Source organism: Botrytis sinoallii (assembly GCF_014898435.1).
Source record: "Botrytis sinoallii strain Bc 23 chromosome Unknown BSIN_009, whole genome shotgun sequence".
Lineage (NCBI taxonomy): Eukaryota > Fungi > Ascomycota > Leotiomycetes > Helotiales > Sclerotiniaceae > Botrytis > Botrytis sinoallii.
In genome coordinates, this window is record NW_024066036.1 from 431,961 (window position 1) to 452,458 (window position 20,498).

Below are 20,498 nucleotides of genomic sequence, written 5' to 3' on the forward strand. Positions count from 1 at the left end.
CCCTGATTCTCACTTTATATAGCTGTAAACTGAGAATTATCGTGGAATTTACATAGGAAAACATTCACATGCTTCCAGTAAAGCTTAAAAGTGAGTTTGAAAACATCAGAAGGTGTAAAGCTTCTCGATTATAAATGATTTAGTAGATGATTGAGCTGAGATAAACTCAAGGTCACCATTGAGGGCTTCTTTCACTTTCAATACTCAGAGTCAGGCTAAACAAGGCTGCATAGTCTGTAGAGCACACAGCTATATTATCAGTCAAATTTCGAAGGAATGGATATCTCTCGATATCTTTGGTAGCGCGCTCATGTCATCGCTGCCGTTTTTAGAACGAGGCCCATTCGTTCAAGCTCGAGGCTGAACCTTGTACAGCGAAAAGAATCTAGGGGGAACAATTGTGAAAACGACTGCATTTAATTCGTATAAACCCGATTCTCTAAGCCGCTTGCTTCTATGTAAATTCTCTGTCTCAAATAATTCCAGGCCACTGACGCGATCGGGCAGACATATCAAAATCTGCAGACATTCCGATGTTTCAGTGAAACATCTCACCAAAAATCAGGAAAACAAAGCGTCAAAGTTCAGAATACTGAAATTTATACAATCCGTATCGTACGTGCCAAATGGTCCAGCTGTATATATCAGTAGTCTCAATCGTGTGTGTGTATTTCAAAGGTTTGCTGGATGATGACCAGCTGCTCAGCTTGAATTGGCAGATGACTTTCAAGCAATCCACTGTTGAAAACTATATAAATTCCTTCAATTCCAGTTTACCTGCAAAGTAGGAGCATTGGTAGTCTCTTTACGGTAAGCATAACATTCTTTGCGGGAATTCACTTGTCATCGTTCGCTAAAGTTTCCAGTAGCGGTTTGTGGTGGGGAAAGATCTGTGTATTGAAAAAATCTTTCTCGGCTATTGATCTTTTACAAGTGGATCTCTCGCTTAGCCAATCTAAGTATGAAATTCTGACATTTTCATTCACTTAAATGTATGACATCACCTCTAATAGACTAGGGCTTCTTTTTGCGAAATGACTCCACGGAATTTGGCTGGGGTAATAGACGAAGATAGTCTAAGATGCATAAGCAATTTCATGAGCTGCAGTGAAACTGTAGATTGTAAAGTAGATCGAGTGAATGTATCTATTGAAAGACAAACTTCTAGGAACCATGGACACACCCTGATTTGGTTGAAAGATTGCTTGAAAGATCTAAGCAAGCCAACAAGCCTTCTTGCCGATAAAGAAGTAGCAGGAGGCACACTTATATTTATAGTCCTTATATATAGCAAACAACGACCTCTTTGACCAATAGCCTAAGCTCCTTGTCTAAAAGTCAGACTTCCTCAGTCTTTTCTAAGAACCAAAAATCTATAGGTAAATCAAAAGTGAAGGGTTCGCTAATTCACCACAAAAGCGACAACAATAAATATTCACTCAATCTCGTTTGTACGGCAGCTACCCACTGTAGCGATTTGACGATGTTCATTCACTACAGCAGGGTCCTTTCGAGGACACTAAGCATTTTCTCATCTTTAAAGTCATCGACTTCTCCGACTTGCCAACAACCACTTTCAAATCATCTTCTTGGCAGTTTCCATCAATGTAAGAACTGTGAAGATCTTGAAGCTTTTTTGTTACTTCAAACCTTCATTGACATCATATTTCTTGATCAAACCAAATCTCGATCTCTTGCCAACCACTTAGATTCTCGAACTGATCAAGATGGCTGACCAGGAGAACAAACCTCCCAGTCATTGGGCGGAGACTTATGTGGACAACTCACTACCGACGATCCCATACCCTCCAAATCCACAGCCTCAGAATGGGATCACGGACGACAACACGCAAAACATCCAAGGCGCGGCTGTTCTTCCATCTCCGAGAGCTGATCAAATGCTCACCCCTGTCCACAGCCCATATCGAAATTGTGACCTTTTTGGTAACTATTCTCACAACATAGATACGCCGGCTTCTCTACAATATGGATATGACCATGCACCTTTGCCTTTCCGCTTGCAACAATATAACGGCATTCATCCGAATAATGTGCGAAACTACCAAGGCACGAAAACTCCCCAACACAACGCATTGGTGGGAGCGAGTAGCCCTCTGAATCCGTTTGCTCCTATGCCAAAAGTGAGCAGCCACAATCCAGGCCGTATACTTAATCCAGCTGCGCAAGAGTATACAAATTACAGCAATCCCGTGCCGCAGGTTCATAGCGCGCCACAAGGGTGTGGGCCATTTAATAATGGTTTTCCGAACATCTGTATCAGGTACTGCTAGACAACAAGCAATACCCCAATACAACAGTCCTTTGCATGTGACCACACCAGTTGCATCGCATTCGTATGGAGGTACTAAAACGCCAAACTCTAGCCAGTATCCGTCGACTGCCCAGGTCAGTGATAAACGAGGTCAGGGCTTGACACATTCCCAAGTTCTAGGGAAACCACAATGGAGAGCCAAAGGTTCTCCATTACCACGATCAACACCAGCAGGCAAGTCTGACAGCAGTGGCATTGCCACTCCTGAAAACGACGACATTGCCATCCAACGAAAGCCAGCCATGGTACCTAAGACGTACCCTCTGCATGCCGAGCATCTAATGCCTGGGTGCATTGTATGGCTGTCAAACTACCAAGAAGGACATGAACCAATTTTATGTGTCCAGAACCATGAGTGTAACGACAAGGTGAAAGAAAAGGATGGCCGTAATCACCCGGTAATGATCCCTGAGGATTAACCAACGTCGTGGTTCCAACATTGTTGGTGACGTCATACTTGACGTTGCACTTGTAAGTCTTCACTAATTCTCTTTCTCATCTTGACCCCTCGTTCCAATTCTCGTCTGTAAAAATCAGATAGACTACGCCATGTGCTCCTATCCTTCCATTGTTCTATCTGCATTTGCAGAACTTCTAAAGCACCATGCCCAAATGTTTTAATAAGTATTTTACTAACAGCTGATCCAATCAGATGACAACTCTCGGTGGTCTAACTCTGGACATGTACGTCAACAAGCTGCGTACACTTGGACCAGACCCTTCAAAACAATGGTATTTTCAAGAGACGATGCCATTATCTTGGATTCCAATACGAACACCCCAGCAGAAGGGTGACAAGCTTGACGCAGTGCAGAAGCACGAGCAGAACCAAGAGTCGCAGCACCATGCTGAGTTTGAATCAGCGCGGCAAAACCTTGTTGTATCTCTCGCGGGGTAGCATGCAGAGACGGTCGTACATGCGTGTACATCACATCTACGCCGTCCCCATCAAGCAGCTGCAAGCTTGCAGCCGGTACGCCAAGCTTGCCCACATGGTCCGCTTGGATGAGGCTGGATACCGGAAAGTGATGGAGGTCTTGAAACTGGTACCCGAACCTTGGGAATCCAGTATCGAGAAAAGCGTTTGCGGCTGCTCCGCAACGCCTTAGAAACCTTCGAGACGAGGAGATGGCACAATTCAATGCCATTCAATTGGCTGAAAGCCAAGCTCGTCAAGATGAAGCTGCCATGCAGCAAGGCCCGAACGTCGCCACAGCAAAGCCCATTGGGTGATTTCACTGACGTTGAGGCCGAGGGTCGCGAGTTCTATTGAGGTACTCGTGACTCAAATACTTGGATATATGAAGTTCTTTTGCCTTTCACTTGTTCACACTTGTGGAAACCCGGAGAACAACTTTCGCAACATACGATACTTATACGCGCACACATGGTGTTGAAGGGAGAGATTCAGCTGTCTTGATGCAAGTCAGATTAGCGGGTAGAAATTAAGGAGTTATTAAAAGGATCGGGTAGATGGGTAGAGCGGCGATGTTCAATTCACTCTTTGGAGTTTGGAATCAGCAAAATCCTGGATATTGATATAATGAAAATTGGCAAACACATTGAGGTTCTAATTTTTTGACGGAAATATTATGGAGATGTTATGGTTGGCGTCTAGACAGGTTACCATGGACGAGAGACGATGATAGGAACTGAGCGATCCACTGTATAAATGTCGCAAGTCAATGCATAAAACTCGAATAATCTTATTTCATGCTTCTGAGAATCTCGTGCATTATGATGGAATTGAAGCTTTGTGCACGTTACGCTAATAGTCAGACTGATTGTAAATCTGAAAGACAACGTGATTGGACGCCTGATGAACCCACGTGATATCAACTTCTGAACATCATCAGTTTTCATAGACGACCCTTCCAGTCTGTCCCCATTATTTCCCTTCAGTCTCATTTGATCTTCTGTTCGACAGTAAGCCTCACCTTTCACTCACTATTCCCACCCCCCTTTGAAAATCTAACAGACTGAATGAACCCCACCAACCCCTCTCGACCCACAAAAACCAAAGCAAAACACCACAAAGCTACTGCAACTCCCAACACACGAGCGACATGACTCACCTAATAAAGTATAAGATGAGGCTGGAACCGTTTCCCAGAATTTTAGATTGGTCTGGTCGTGCCGTTTCCTGCTAAGGATTTTCAGACGTGCGACTCATGCAAGAGCTCGAGATTACCCACAAATACCTCCACACAAATGATGCCACGCATCAGACGACAATTCATCAGGGCTCTCCCGTCATGGACACGAACGCGTTGGGAGCCACGTCTTTCCAGATTCCATGGTCAAGAAAGAGGGCAGATAATCTTCGACCATACTAGTATGATTGTGCATTTGGGGCGAACATTTGATGGCATGTGCGTCATTTTAGAACGTTGTTCGAATCATGTAGCCAACAGTCATGGTAAAAGCTCTGATTTATATGATTATGGATATTATAGGACCTATCTTTGGGAGAGTGTTTTCGTACTTACAATGAAATGATACCTGATATGCAATCAACTTGAACATCACTATTCTATTGAACCCAGCAGTCACGTAAAATTCTGATGCCAAGAAATTGAGGAAATCTAGTAATTTCAATCTAAAGTGACTGAAAGACGACTGCTGGTACTAAGTATCAGACTATCGCAACTCAGGGGTATCACCGAACGAGAAGCCATTCATGGATTCTGGATATCTCGCACCACCAATCTGGACCTTCTCAATAGCTGTCCTAATCTCTCTCTCCTCTTGTCTGCTAAGTTGAACATGCAAAGCCTCCATATTTTCTTCCAAATACTTGATTTTCTTTGTACCCGGAATCGAAATAATGTCATCGCCTTGGGCAGCTAACCATGCTAATGAGAGTTGTCCTGGTGTAACACCTTTCTCAGATGCGATCTTGGCCAGCTCCTTCACGAGCACGAGGTTCTTTGGGAAGTTCTCTTGGGAGAAACGAGGGGCGCTGAGACGGAAATCGTTAGGCTCAAAGTCAGCTCTGGATTTAATTTGGCCTGTAAGAAAACCACTAGTGATAGGTTAGGTTAGCATTTTAAATGTAATTATGAGGACTGCTTTGATTAAGGTCATACCGGCCAAGAGGTGAATAGGCAACGATGGCAATGCCAAGCTGGCGACAAGTCTTCAAGACTTCGTTCTGTTCACTATCCAAAGAAAATGGAGAATATTCAACTTGCACGGCATCGATATGGTGTACTTTCTCTGCACGGCGAATGGTCTTTGGACTGACTTCAGAGAGCCCTAGATATCTGATCTTTCCCTCTCTATTGGCACAATTATCAGCACGGATACAACACGTATTTTGGTGGGTGCGGCTTACCTCTTCAAACTCAGCCATAGCCTCTACTGTCTTTTCGATGGGAGTCTTTCTATCTACCCTATGGCAGTAGTATAGATCGATAGTTTGAACACCGAGTCTTTGTAAACTCTTCGCACACGAAGCCTTAACGTATTCCGGACTGGAATCACAAGTACGAGTTCCATCTTCATTTGTTTTGAAGGCAAACTTGGAGGCTAAGAATATCTGATCCCGCTTTCCTGTGCGTTTGAACCATTTTCCAAGTAGATCTTCGGAGTCGGCATACATGTCTGCGGTGTCCCAGTTGGTCTGTCCAAGTTCGTAAGCGCGATCGAGAACCTTGAAGCGTTCTTCATCGGATTCGGTGCTGCCACTGATGGAGAGTTAGATAGGTTCATCAAACTGAAGACACTATACTGCGTGAAGCCACTGTATGAAGAAGGGTCCGTGGAACTCACTAGAAAGCACTTAAGCCCATGGTTCCGAAGCCTTGGGCGACTACTTCAGGGCCATATCTGCCCAATTTACGAGTTGGAAGTCGAGGCATTTTGGATATTTGTATGTGATGTTATCTGTATTTTCTTCGAAGTAAACAGTTTTTCGATCGAGAAGGTAGGAAACCCTTAAGGTGGGCACCTCTGCTCTCTTTATACGTATCCCCTCGTTCGTCCCATGTCTCCGTTTCGTCACCTAACTCCATTCCAAGGCTAAACCCCACCATAAGCGTCGGAATCACATGCAGAATTACATAATCTTCGACCAAACATTGTTGTCCATGTATGCAAAGCTCTATTAACGACGACAATGATCTTCATTCGATTTGGTTTGGTGGGTTTGGTGGTGATGTGGTGATAGGTATGAGGTGATGACGATTTAAAGTTTAGCGTACATATTCTTAGTGGTGTCTCCTCGGAAGAGCCCCTGTAAGTACGGATAATTACCCCACCTGGATTCTGGGTCAAGCACATTAATACATTTCAAAGCATGTGAATTTCGAATCACACAAATCACATACACGGCCACACCAATCGGAGCAAATAAGGTTAATGTGATGAGTTGATTGTTATAGAAGGGTTCTATCTCCACGACTTAGTCAGAGGTACAGCCCAGATAATAATTGACGCCTCCCTCTTAAAGCCAGAAAACCTCAATAATACATAACCGATTTCCCCACTATGTGCACGTCCCTACTACGTGCACGACTTTGAAAATATCAACATTATGGCTTCAAACATCGATGATATGCCTTTAGAGGCTCGTATAGAGCTTGCATTAGATCATTTGAAAGGGGTTCAAGCTCCTAAATACACCCAGACAGCTAATTTCTTTAAAATTGATCGATCCACGCTCTCCCGGCGGCATAGAGGTAAAACCACCTCGAGAAAACAGTTCCTCTCCGATACGAAACAAGCGCTTTCTAGCGATCAGGAGGAGGTTTTAGTTGATCAAATCAACAAGCTGACACAGAGATCTATCCCTCCTACAAGCCGCATAGTCAGAAACCTTGCAGAAGAGATCCTAGGCAGAGAGGTGGGAAAGAACTGGACTAGCAATTTTGTCAAGAGGCATTCAACACGTCTTAAAAGTCGGTATCTCCGTTGCATTGATAATTTGCGTGTGAAAGCCGATAATGTTGCTATATTTGATTACTTTTATGATCTGGTTTGAGCTATTTTCTATTGTTGTTGATCTTTATTACCTAAAACGCTCTTGCTAATGCCCCTCTTTTTTTAATTTAGTTGATAAAAGTGACCATAAAATACGATATACGGCCGAGAGATATATACAATTGGGACGAGAAGGGCTTTATGATCGGTATGGGGAGGACTATGAAGAGGATAATGAGTGCTAGCGCCTATAATAGAGGCAGAGTGACAAAAGCTAGGCAAGATGGATCAAGAGAGTTTATCACCCTATTGGCAGCTATATGCGCTGATGGGACAGCTCTCCCTCCCGCTCTTATTTATAAAGGAGACTCAGGGGATCTACAAGATACATGGGTTCAGGATGTAGGGGAGAAGGATAAAGCCTATTTTGGAGCCTCAAGCAATGGGTGGTCGTCGAATGCTTTTGGCCTATATTGGCTTATAAACGTATTCGACCCTGCTACACGTCGAAAAGCAGGTGGAAGATATCGTCTACTTATTGTCGATGGTCATTCTAGTCATGTCAATATGGAATTCCTTTCAAAATGCGATGAATTAAAGATTATTGTCTTAATTCTCCCCCCTCATTCTACACATCGACTACAGCCTCTCGACGTTGGAACCTTCGGTGCCCTTTCGACGAATTACAGTACATTATTGAATGATTTGATGCACAATAGCGGGGGGATTGTTGGTATGACAAAGCGCATGTTTTGGGGCATATTTAAAAAGGCTTGGGAGCTCACTTGTACGAGGCATAATATCTTACGATCCTTCGAAAAAACGGGCATATATCCTATGAATAGGAGTCTTACGATCGACTGTATTGCTCCGGAAGCTCCTCTTACGCCACCTACATCATTTAAAACTCGCAGGGATGCTCTTGCTACACCGTATACGTCAAAAGCGATGCGTAGAATGAAATTAGAATTTCGTCGCGCTCCCACCCATGAGATCACTTTAAAGCTTTTTAAGGCTGCAACTACATTAGGAGCTGAAGCTTCTATACAGGGGCATAGATCTAAAGGTTTAGAAGAGGCTCTAAAGCTTGAAAAAAGGAAAAGAGCTCGTTCAAAGCGTTTAAATCTCATTGGAGAGGAGGGGAATGGTGCGTTTTTATGGTCACCTTCTGCTATTATTAAAGCTAGAGCGTATCAAGAAGATAAAGCACTTAAAGAGGAGCAAGAGAAGGAAGCTAAGCTTCAGATAAAGCTGAAAAGAAAGCTGAGAAGGAACGGAAGGAGATTGAGACGAAAGAGAGGGTATTGCAGAGGGAGGTTGATCGTCAGATTGCACGTGATGCGAAAGAGGAGGTTAAAAAGACTCTAAAATCAACAAAATCTCCAATCAAAAGAGATAAAAAGTTCCCCAAAGCTTCTTCTACTATAGATCTAACATCGACAAAGACTATAGAGCTTTCTGATGCTGTAGAGGCTAATAATTCGAAGGGGAAGGAGGAGGAGGTCATATTGCGATCTAGTAGAGGGCGAGCACTACGAGTTCCATCGAAATTCAAAATCTGAAGATTTTATTATGTTTTTAGATAGTATTGTATCTTATCATTTATCAATTAAATTGCTAGCTCTTTATCTTATAAATTGGAATTGTTATTAATTTTTAAAGTTATTCAAAAAGGGTGATCGAGATCGTGCATATAGCAGGGACGTGCACGTAGTAGGGAAATCGGTTACATGTGTGAAGGCTTCATGGCCTAGCCTTACTCTGCAAGTTTCTAGAGTGACTGCGGAAGTTTGGAACGACAAAAAGAAAGCTATGACAAATTCCCCAGAAGTCCTTGAGTGTTTTCTAAGTCTTCCGGCTCTGGGGTGCGGCTAGGTTTCCTTGAGGGGTGACCAGAGAAAATACAAATATTCTTTGCTTTGCACTCTGCAATAAGGTTCGGAAAGAAAGGGGCTTTCTCGCTCATTTCGCAATGTTTCTTACAATCTTTACAATCATATGTGAAATTAGCATCGTCCCAAATCAATTCAATCTGTCGCATTTTGGGAACATATATTTCCTTTTTGGCGACGAGCTCATAGAATTGTTCCAAGCTAACAAAATCGTATTGATCATAAAACGGTTTGCATACAAGAATCCTCAATCCGGGCGGCAAGGAATTGATCAACCGAAACTCATCCTCAATTGTGCTTACACTCGACCATATTGAAGGAGATGGCGAAAGCTTTGCAACCTGCAGTCGTTTGAATTGAGAGAATGAGAGGGGCTGGTCATCTGGTAAACGACAAACATTGCTGATGTCGACGTATTTTAATGAGTGTTTCGAAGATGTTAATCCTTTCAAAATATCGTCAACATATGGATGTAATTCATCGAAAGGATCCACGATGTCGGTACCTCCACTCAAATAGAATCTTTGAATGCCCGTGAAACGCCCAAGGAAAGTGGCAATGTCATCGCTGAAACAGCATAAAATGAAGCTCAAACTCTCAATGTTGGGTATCGGTTCTATGCATTTTACCCTACGGCTGTTCATCCAGGAGTGATGACACATCGAGACAACCTTGAATCTTTTCACAGATCTTAAATTTATAAGTGGCATGATGCAATCCAATGCTGTTCTTTCATGGTGAAAATCGGGTGAAATTGTTATGCTTTCTAAATTTGCAAGCACCCTCAGAGGAGCGCTGTCTGGAGATTCAGTTCGCTGGTCTCTTGCGAGTCGAGCAATGAAGTTACTAAATGTAGAGACTTCGTAATGACCTCCCTTATAATATATTCCCTGCCGAGTGCGCTCTTCTCCCAATGAGGGAAGTCCCAGCACCCTTAATTTTGGAACGAGGCAAAGGAGTACTGTTATCAAAGCCCAACATGATATATCCATCAAAACACCGCCTGCCCAGTTAATGATATCCCAAGAAGACGACTTGTTTTGCACCAAAATAGCCTTTTGAAACAGATCAAGCGAAGTTGTCTTCCAGAGGAGTACTCGACCCAATTCATCGGAGTCAAAGCAGCGTAGGTCGAGCCAACGGATGCTGGGTCCAATCACAGATTTTTTGAGAATAGTATTGATCAGTATTTTCAACGATTTCCGATTCCTCACAGTACAGTGACAGTATAGCAATTCAATGCATGCAGCATAGAATTGACTGGAGCATTGTGCTAGCTTTGCAAGGGAATCTCTAGGTAAACATATTCCAATACCAATGATGATCTCCTCCGGTAAGCCATCAACTGTTGGAGGCATGTTGTTGTGGGATGAGGGATCTTTGCTAAATAAAATGATATCGAAAGGGAGGTTTTGCAATGGATGTATATTTATTTGTTATTCTATCATTGTAGTAATGATCGAATCACTCAAGGTGGCAAATCTTGTTTGGTCCAGCCGTGCCTACCAAAAAAAAGCATTATCATAGTAAGGGCAGGAGCAAAAGAGTGACCTCCTCTTGGTTTCTGAGTGAGGAGATCGCAGTTTCCTTTCATTACGAGGAATAGACAAACATGAAGGCTTTGAAAAGTCTTTCGAAGGAACTGTTCTTAACAGTTTCCAATCGTAGTTCAAGAAGCACTGACAGATTCAATGAGTAGGGTATTGTACTTGGAACTGAAACGCTAGGCACAAGCTCTGCACCTTTGAAAGCGATATAATATCTATTGAAATTCGGGATACTATTTGCTTGAATCGATCTATTGGAAGCCTCTGATGATTGAACGGCAGTTTAGTTGGTTCCAGGACAACAAAAGGTTTCGATAACTGACTTGAGGGGATTGTGAATTTTGAAGGACTTCATATATACCGAGTAGAAGCAAGTCACAGAATTGAGACACCAGGGCTACACATAATTCATGATATTGAAATTTGCAAGCTCAAACTATAAAAAGTTTCCAAATTCACGGGATTGGTTCGTTCCTAACGTAACAATTGAATTTCACTCTTAATCTTCCACCGTTTGTACCATTGGAAGCGACATTGGTCTTCACAAAACTTTCAGAGTAATCCCATTCTCCTGACACTCAGCTGAGAGCTCCGCTAAGAAGGGATGGCGTTGGTATAGTCCACATTCTGTATGGCTTGCGAAGGAGTGATAATCGTGCCCAGGAAAATATTTGAGATGAAGCTCCTTCAAACTTGTCGTGCCGTCCTTCATTTCTTCCACCAGCCTTTTCATGGGTTGTATCATACTCTTTAGACTACACACGGCTGTTCCTCTGCAATTGAGTTTTAGCAATTGCAGTTTATGAGGAAATACATGGTTCAAAGCCGAGCCTAAAATTGGTGACATGGCAACGTTTGTAGCCGGCAGAAAAGTCCAAACGCTAATCTCCAATACCGTGAGAGCCGAGAAGTCTCGTAGGACCGAAAAATCCGAGCTTCTCTGTGCATGAGTACCTAGAATCACTCTCAAGTCTCTCAAAGTATGCTTGAGATGAGACAGTCCTTCAATAATCTTCCCAAAATCAATGTTGTACTCATCTTCTTCACCACAAAGCTGCCATGGATGTGCGTCGAAATGCAATGTTTCCAAGACTTTTAAACTTTTTAGGAATGGGATGAGATATCTGGAAGAGATGTTGGTGGCAGTAATATTTAATCGTAGTAATGTCCAGTTTTCCATGAATTTTGCGTAGTTCGATCTGTTCGGTCTACTCGGCCTTCTCGGAATAATTAAAAAGCGCAAAGTGAGTGTCTGTAGCATCGAGAGCTGAAGGAATATCTGTATTAATCCGCTCTCATAAGATCCCTCGAGAGTTAGATTGTGCAGAGCACTCATTGGACCCTTGGACCGTTCATTTCGCGTCTCGGGTTGCGAAGCGACCAAAGCAGCATAACAAAAAGATCGAGAATCTAGTCGTGCTTGTGGAGCAGCAAAACTAGGAAAGGAGATCTTCTCTAGTCTAGGGAGCAATCTTAGAGATAAAGCTGTCAAATGCCAGAAAGACTTCTTTTCTTTTTCGAATAAATCATAGCCTCCAATAAACAGTCATGCCATGGCTTTTTGGGCCCTAAACAAGCTGTGTTTCCGTGTTTACAGTCAATGTATCCCCACATGTCCCATATGATTCTGATTAAAACACAAGGAGGGACATGTTCATCCGTATGATCTACCGACTCTACAAAATAGCATATCTGCTCGGTGTCTCGATCATAAGGACCATGATGATCATCGAAATAGGTCAGGTCTAGAGAATACACCAAAATCGCGAGTTCCCAGCGATTGGCGATGGTTTTCATAAACAGGTCCAACATCTCTGGGCCTGTTATTATAACATCGCGGTACAAGCTTGAAATAGAAGCTTTGTAAAGATGTCTTGAGCACCTGTTAAGAGATAGTGTTGGATTGGAATACACATTGCTATAGTGTTCTTCCATCAGCTTCTGTATGATTTCGCCAAGGATCTCATTTGGAAGGCTTTCCAAAGGCATTGCGTGATTACTATGTTGCTTTGGAGAGGTCTGAATTTTTAGTTATGCTGGGTAGAAATATTGTTGTAAGAATTTTTCGAAAGCTTAGTAATTTGCAAAGGCCTGTGAGATGATAGCGAAAAAGCGTGTAGACAATACTTCTGCAATTGAATTATGAATACAGATATTAGATGTCGGTTTCATTGCCTATTATCACCCGTTGTAAACGAAATCTGAAGGTGTTCATCTCTCAGTGGAGAAGACTGATGCAAGGAAGGAAAGCGCAACCGAGACTTGGGACTGTGAGATAAGGATGAGATTCTGCTTTCAGAAAGTGCTCCCTGTCATGAAAAGTTCAATGCAGAATTACTGTTGAAGGATCGCATATCTAAATAATAACTGTCCATTATAAACAATTTCAAAGTTCGAAGATCGTAAGGCCCGAAACTGGCATATGAGATTAGTATATTCAAGCTGTAGAAGCGCCTATATCATTTAACCACTGCGCAACTCAAAAGAAATTCGTCTCTACACGCCGCAGAAAACAATGAAGGTTTTTCAAAATCCTAAAATTCTCCAGTATTGTCCTCTACTGTAGCCATTGGTCGTCTTCCACATTTGACATTTATCTTCGTGGCATCAAGTATCTCGGTTCTCTCGACTTTTTCCCGGGTCGTTTGACAGTTGTGACAGTTTTGACTCTTGACTCCAGAATTTCTATTATACGTATCGTTTAAAGCTCGATTTGCAGTTGAATGACTGTTCTAGTCTGTGTTCTGCGCTGCTGCTGCCTCAGCCTCTTCGCCTGCTGGTGTCCACTCCAATAAGTGCTGTTGCACAATATTTTCGTTAGTACGTTCGGTCTCTGATGTGCCATAGGGATTGTATGATTTGCAATCATATTGATTAGAGTAATATGGCGCGTCTTTGATTAAATGGAATGATATGCTCTTGTGTAGATTGGTGGGATGGAAAATAATAAAAAGTTGGCCGAGATGATGGCTGAGGCGATGGTGGCTAGACCCTTCTGGATCTGCAATGATTATATGCTCTACTAAAGTTGTTTGGCTGAGGTCTTTTATTGTTTGGTTCATAGTTTTGCCTCCAATTGATACTGTCACTTACAGATCTTGCCACTGGAGCGGTTCTTCTAAGTGGAGAACTGCATTCTCGATGATTGAACGCAGAGGTTCTTTCAACAAATGAACGTGCAGGTCAATCGCCACACTGTTGCAAGGAAAAGTTTTCTGGTGATTGTTGTCTCGAATTATCAACTGATAATTCACTTCCAGGCGATGAGGACCTTCGTGGGCTTCTTCTAGTAAACGGGTTCATGTGAGGAACAGATGTTGTAGATTTCCTCATGAAGGGATTGGTGAAATATTTGTCATGGAACGAGGTTCCCCAAGATGACAGTAATATCGAACCATTATCTGATGAGCTACTTTCGAGCGGCGGAGACCTTGACCTGTAGTATCTTCCATATAAATTGTGTCTTGGATGATCATCGTGCGTTGAATTTCTGCCCAGTCTTTGGCCAGTACTTGAAGAAATTTTCGATCGGTTACTCCGCCCACCGCGTGAGTTTGTGGTGGCGGCTCATCATTTGAACTGGAATAACCATCTGATTTAGACAGCTCAGGATTCTATTCCTTTGAACTTCGCTGACGGATTTTTACCCTTGGTAATGTATCGTAAAAACATTTTCGGGATGATAAGATGCTATAGTTCTCCTACAATTCCTGCCTGGAGTTCATCTAGAACTCCATAAAGCAAGCCATACTGAACGGCCTTTGGGCCTGAGTTTCGCGCTTGGCTTCTCTCATCGATGACGACCGCACTTGTTATAATGCTGTGATATTGTCACCAAAATCGATGAGATCTCCGGAATTGTTATGAACTGAACCAGCAATCTCCAGCTTCTCTCGATTTTCCGAAATGGACAAATTTGGTTCCAGGTTAAGCGATATTTCTGGCTGTAGTTGTTTGATCTGCGGAATATAAGCGTGCAGTGGCATACTATTCCTTAATTTATTGCACGGATCGAATGTTCTATTCTTCACTTCGATGTCTTTGTTCTGTATAGCTGGTTCGAAACGTTGCTGCTGGGCTCAGGGGTGGATTTGTATTTGGCGGGTGGTGCCCGCAAAGCCGGTCCTGGATCTGCTTCTTCATTAGTATTAGGGGAAAGCTTCAGACACCGAGATTGGGCGGAGCTTCCGGGTTCTGTGCGTTCGCGTTTTTTCTTTGCTTTCAGGGGTTTACGTTATCATCGAGATACTTAGGAGCTTTTTCAGCCGGACTTTCGTCTTCTACACTCATGGAAGCTTATACCATAGGTTAAGATAAACCAATTGATTTTTTGCATGACTTCTAAAACTACTTTCCAACAATCTTCTGCCTCTAGTGCCTGTAATTAAGTGGTGCAACGCACTCAAAACAGTTAAATGTGCCCTCTTAACATTAGACTGATTAACTACGAATGATTCCGCAACACGACATCTGTCGGAAACAGAATTCATCTGATCAATTTATATCACCTGAACCGCTACTACTGCGCCTTGGCCGACTGCAGGCTGGGGCCTTCTAAGTGTTCTTTTTGAGCCAATGTAACCATGATATTTCCGGGGAGCCTTACCCCGCCTCTCGGAAAAATCGAGGTCAAACGAGCCGCAGACACTCCTTGTGCATTGGATAATGATTGATGTTACATCGCGCGAACCTGAGAGTTCTAGATAACGAATTTCCGGGATTTCGGGAGCTTTTATAGATTAGCTCCCGACTGTGTTGTTACCTTTTGTGATTCCCTCTACCATATTCCTGATCTTCTCCACTACCACTATGAAATCCTCATCCTCAGCATCAGCAAACCTAACCATAGCGCCATGCGTCTTCCCTAATTTGACCACAACTTCAAGCCTGCCCTTCCCATCTTCACTCTCCTCTTCTCTCCCACCCGCCCCACCCAAATGCCTAACCTTCTCTTCCTCGCTTCCCACCTCTCTAAACCACACAATGTTCCAACCTAAATGCTCACCCATTGGATCAAATCTCTCACTTCCCATTTTCAGCCACATCATCTCTTTCCTCAATTCCTTCATCTCGCTACTCAATGTGGCTTCAGGCATTGCAAGCACCGTGCTCAGATTTTCTAATCCCATGTTTTTGGCTACTCCGAAGAACAGAAAGGCGTGGGTTGAGACTTGGATATCACTGGAAGGCGGAGCGATGGATATTGCCTGATTTTTTTAGCACAAGTCATTTTTCAACATACAACATGGGAGCAATATGAAACACATCGGATCGAGATAGTACATACAGCCTGTAATAAGGGACCCCCAAAACTGTGCGCACACCAAATTATTTTCCTTCCTTCACTCTTTGTCACATTTCTCAACTCTCCAATGCTTTTTATCAATCCAGCGCCGATAACTTCGACGGGATCTCGACGTGCATATCCATAACTGAGTACTCGAATCTTCACACCTGGATGCGTTTCCAAAATTCCAGGTAAAAGATCACGTAACCAAAGTACTCCGTTATCTCTGTTTGTCCAGGAATTGATGGGATGGCCATTTTGACCGTGAATGGCTATGATACTGGAAATGTTAGTTATTGATGAAAGAAGAATATAGAGACGCACTCAATAATTGCATCGGGAGAATCATGGATCATTTTTAGACCAATCGATGATGGATCTTGGGGTACTATCGGCACGGGTTTGGATGATGGTGGTTGTGGATCATTGTTGTTGTATTTGGAGATCTTCAATCGAAGCTTACCGAAAGCTTTCTTCATTATTGATTATTGGTATGATTTGATGTGATTCTTTTTGATTACTATGTAATTTCTTCAGAGTGGTCATGCAAATCACTAACGACTGAATATATAGAATAGATTATATCGATATTTGGGTCGGCTTGAATGTTTATTGGAGCGTGTTGAGGCACTGGCGTATGCGTCGATTCCCTACGGCATCCTCGAACACACGATTATCCGATAACAATGATGTACACGAGTAATATCAGGGATGGGAGCTTGGATCATCTCTGAGCCGTACATGGTGACAGTGATGTCGGTGGCGATGGTAGATAAGCCAAATTGGTGCATAGCTGTTTGGTTGGAACTAGAAAATTCGTGGAATCGAATAACCAAACGTTCTTAACCAATAGCATTTTCGTGTGTATATCAAGGTCATAGTTTGAAGATGTTCTACAGAGTACGCAGTAGAGATGTTCTGCTATTATGGAGCCGGTCCGAAGAGTCGTGGAATGGCACAAGAAACAAGTTGCCAGACGAGCCAGAGTGGAGATCAGATGTTCCACTTTAAGATCATGTGACTTTGAACAATTTATCATCAGCTTCGCGACTGGTTCTCATGACTGAACATGCAATGCAATGTCAGCCCTGAAGTTAGTGTACAGAGTACTGCATTGAAAGTAATGTTGTGCAGTTCGCACATTAATTCAGCTGTCAGGAAATATCTCCGAGTCCATACTCTTCAGACTCATCACGTGCAAAAACCAGAATAGCGGAAATATCACCCCCTTCATCGCCCCTCGCTACAATCCGAACTTCCTTTCATAAGACAGCTTCACAGTGCGCAATGCAAAAAACTTGATGCTAAAAGTCCGGACTTCTAGAGAAAAACAAGAGTCAAGAGCCTACGATAGGTTATCATTTCACGAAGTGGAGTATCCAATTAATCCAATTTTACATAATTCACCATCGGAAGTTTAATTCACCGATAGCCATTCCGTCTTTTTAAACCGGTATCATATCTTGCCTAGGTACTAGTAGCAGACCGCTATCTGATAGCACGCGAGCACTTCCTTTTCTGGAAGATTCGAAAAAGGTACCAGAAGCTAGTTCATAGTTCGACATGTCAATTGGTGCGAAGCCTTTACATTAGGAGGGATACCGCCGTTTTGAAATTAGTCATAAGCTAATATAAATATTAGTGGCCAACGCATTATTGAGAACCACTATGTTATGGCGAAAAACGCCTCGATGTACAAATTGCCAATTCCCATCAAGTTCAGGCGGAAATACGTTCTCTACCGTTATCACATTGAAGATCCTCGTGCTATTGAATTGCCGTATATGATCAATTGCAAGCAATTTTCACCACTCAAAATTCACTTCCTGAATAACATTCTTTATGATTGGATGTCCAATATTCATGCACATTATCCGAACAACGCCTACGCTATCGCTCGACCACTCGAGCCACTCACCAGGCATTTAATGTTGCCGGGCAGTCCGTCGATCCCCGCTATTACTGACTAACCCTGAAAATATCTGAAAACCATAACTTTAACTTCCAATTCGAGGATTCTTTTCCCCTCCAACCCAGGTCAAAGTGTGATCAAACACCCAAAGACCTGGACAATCATACCCCGCATTCTCTAGTCCTGCACGAGGGCAGTTGGAAGTTGGAAGTGGAACGACAGGCAGCATAAGAATCCTGGGGACCCCAAGTTTAGAAGATGGCTCTATCTTCAACATCTGACGATCTGGCCGCACAGTCGGATGCCGATAACACGATGGGCAACATTCACAATCGCGATCACATTGGAGACAATGAGAAACCTCTTCATTTCCCTGAAGAGGACCATCTCAAAGTCTCGACGTCAATGGAACAGATGATTAAGGATGCGAAAGCGTCTACGGAGAAGGAACATAACATGTCACTACTTCAAGGAATCAGATTGTATCCTAAAGCTATCGGATGGTCTCTTCTGATCTCGACATGTATTGCTATGGAGGGATACGATGTGTGTTTACTGAGCAACTTTTGTAAGCTCAATAGACTCCAGGCTCCAAGATCCATTATACTAATCTTTTAGATGCATTTCCTCAATTCAATGAAAAATACGGTGAACAATTACCTGATGGCACATGGCAAGTGCCAGCTAAATGGCAAGCAGGTTTGAGTAACGTAAGTCAATATTTACTTCACTAACGGTTGGAATTCATTTACTCACGTGACGAACAGGGTGCAAATGTTGGTGAAATTATTGGTCTATTTATCAATGGTTGGGTTTCCGAAAAATTTGGATACCGATACACGGTCATGACTTGTTTGAGTTTGATTATTGCATTTACGGCAATTTTTTTCACTGCTCAAGACGTCATTGCGCTAGAAGTTGCTGAAGTTCTATGCGGTATTGTAAGTCTGCCCCAACTCAACGTCGTCTAAACTTTTGTTAATATTTGGATAGCCATGGGGAGTCTTCCAAACACTCACTATCACTTATGCATCAGAAGTCTGTCCTCTTGGACTTCGTGGATACCTCACTACCTATGTCAATTTCTGTTGGGGATTGGGGCAAGTCATTGGTATTGGCGTTATTAAATCTATGTTACCACGGACTGATGAATGGGCTTATAAAATACCTTACAGTCTCCAATGGATGTGGCCAGTTCCACTCCTAGTTGGTATCGCACTCGCTCCAGAATCTCCATGGTGGCTTGTTCGAAAAGGAAGGGTTGCAGAAGCTAAGAAATCGCTTCTTCGATTGACCAGTCTAAACAAGGAAACAAACTTTGATGCTGACGAGACCATTGCAATGATGGTTCATACTACGGCAATTGAGGAGAAAATTACCAAAGGAGCAAGCTATATGGATTGCTTCAGGGGTGTAGACAGACGTAGAACTGAGGTGAAGCTCCCCGTGAAATGATATGGAAAGATTAGAAGTTAACGTTCAACAGATTGTCTGCATGGTATGGGCGATGCAAAACCTTAGTGGAAATTCTTTTTCAGGCTACTCTACCTATTTTCTGCAACAGGCCGGGCTACCTACCTCGACATCCTACGACTTTGCTCTAGGTCAATATGGTATTAACATGGCCGGCGTTTTTGGAGCCTGGTTCCTCATGAGCTTGGGAATTGGTCGAAGATCTCTCTACCTTTATGGTCTTTGTGTTTTGTGTAGTATGCTTTTTATTCTCGGATTCCTAGGTCTCGTCCCAGCTGCTCATAAAACCGAGGCATCGCTTGCTACTGGCTCTATTATGTTGGTATGGGCATTGGCATACCAACTTACCGTTGGCACTGTTTGCTATTCCTTGGTCTCTGAGTTGTCTACAAGAAGACTTCAAATCAAAACTGTGGTTTTAGGCAGAAACTTGTATAATATTGTGGGCATTGTTTGCAGTGTTATTACGCCATATATGCTCAATCCTGGTGCTTGGAATTGGAAAAACTATGCAGGATTCTTCTGGGTATGTTAACATGATGTTTCTCCCCATCCATTTGATGAGTACTGTATACTAACGCCAACTTCTAGGGCGGAATCTGTTTTCTTTGCATCATCTACACCTATTTTCGCCTTCCTGAACCTCAAGGCCGCTCATTCGCTGAACTCGATCTACTATTTGAGAGAGGTATTAGTGCGAGAAAATTTGCAACTACTAAAGTGGATGTTTTCGATGATGATGTGAGTGTGGAGAGTACGAGTGCTGCGGTGAAGAATTACGATGAAAAGAATGCTGCTGGCACCAGGGCACAGGATATTGGAGCTTCTTCGTGAGATTTTGGAGCAAAATCCGAGATTCAAGTGAATTGAAAAGGGAAGAATGTGATGGGATGAGCGATATGACGAGACGATGATGAGTGGGTGGATATTTTCAAGGAGCTCAAGGACGAAACGGCAAACGGCGAAACATGAGCGCTTTAGTGGAAAAGAAAGGAAGATTGCATTGCGTCTACTTCAAAGATCGAAGCACGGACACGGCGTTAGGACTTATAGATATAGTGATGATAATGCATGCGATTGCTGATTGATGGACGGGAAGTAGTTGGATATGTTAAAATATTTTAATGCAATG

At 42.9% G+C, this 20,498-nt stretch overlaps 7 protein-coding genes across 7 annotated transcripts; 2 read left to right on the top strand and 5 right to left on the bottom strand.

The window, feature by feature from the left end:
- Positions 1-1,727: 1,727 nt before the first annotated feature.
- On the top strand, positions 1,728-3,565 carry EAF02_005733 (uncharacterized protein; the record flags this gene model as incomplete). Its single annotated transcript, XM_038901781.1, is given in 5 exon segments — positions 1,728-2,259; positions 2,282-2,730; positions 2,985-3,184; positions 3,196-3,305; positions 3,402-3,565. The coding sequence occupies 5 exon segments, from the start codon at positions 1,728-1,730 to the stop codon at positions 3,563-3,565; spliced, it is 1,455 nt and encodes a 484-aa protein (XP_038757998.1).
- Positions 3,566-4,972: 1,407 nt separating this feature from the next.
- Positions 4,973-6,195, bottom strand: EAF02_005734 (uncharacterized protein; the record flags this gene model as incomplete). The annotated part of the gene is made up of 3 exons (XM_038901782.1): positions 4,973-5,357; positions 5,422-6,021; positions 6,107-6,195. The coding sequence occupies 3 exons, from the start codon at positions 6,193-6,195 to the stop codon at positions 4,973-4,975; spliced, it is 1,074 nt and encodes a 357-aa protein (XP_038757999.1).
- A 2,870-nt stretch (positions 6,196-9,065) lies between these two features.
- EAF02_005735 (uncharacterized protein) lies at positions 9,066-10,505 on the bottom strand (the record flags this gene model as incomplete). Its single annotated transcript, XM_038901783.1, has 1 exon — positions 9,066-10,505. One exon carries the CDS (start codon positions 10,503-10,505, stop codon positions 9,066-9,068), a length of 1,440 nt encoding a protein of 479 aa, XP_038758000.1.
- A 730-nt stretch (positions 10,506-11,235) lies between these two features.
- Positions 11,236-12,683, bottom strand: EAF02_005736 (uncharacterized protein; the record flags this gene model as incomplete). The annotated part of the gene is made up of 2 exons (XM_038901784.1): positions 11,236-12,179; positions 12,239-12,683. The coding sequence occupies 2 exons, from the start codon at positions 12,681-12,683 to the stop codon at positions 11,236-11,238; spliced, it is 1,389 nt and encodes a 462-aa protein (XP_038758001.1).
- A 2,038-nt stretch (positions 12,684-14,721) lies between these two features.
- On the bottom strand, positions 14,722-14,984 carry EAF02_005737 (uncharacterized protein; the record flags this gene model as incomplete). Its single annotated transcript, XM_038901785.1, has 2 exons — positions 14,722-14,907; positions 14,928-14,984. The coding sequence occupies 2 exons, from the start codon at positions 14,982-14,984 to the stop codon at positions 14,722-14,724; spliced, it is 243 nt and encodes an 80-aa protein (XP_038758002.1).
- A 449-nt stretch (positions 14,985-15,433) lies between these two features.
- EAF02_005738 (uncharacterized protein) lies at positions 15,434-16,460 on the bottom strand (the record flags this gene model as incomplete). Its single annotated transcript, XM_038901786.1, has 3 exons — positions 15,434-15,901; positions 15,982-16,261; positions 16,306-16,460. 3 exons carry the CDS (start codon positions 16,458-16,460, stop codon positions 15,434-15,436), a joined length of 903 nt encoding a protein of 300 aa, XP_038758003.1.
- Positions 16,461-18,151: 1,691 nt separating this feature from the next.
- EAF02_005739 (uncharacterized protein) lies at positions 18,152-20,200 on the top strand (the record flags this gene model as incomplete). Its single annotated transcript, XM_038901787.1, has 6 exons — positions 18,152-18,461; positions 18,512-18,603; positions 18,661-18,834; positions 18,887-19,327; positions 19,380-19,892; positions 19,958-20,200. The coding sequence occupies 6 exons, from the start codon at positions 18,152-18,154 to the stop codon at positions 20,198-20,200; spliced, it is 1,773 nt and encodes a 590-aa protein (XP_038758004.1).
- Positions 20,201-20,498: the final 298 nt, after the last annotated feature.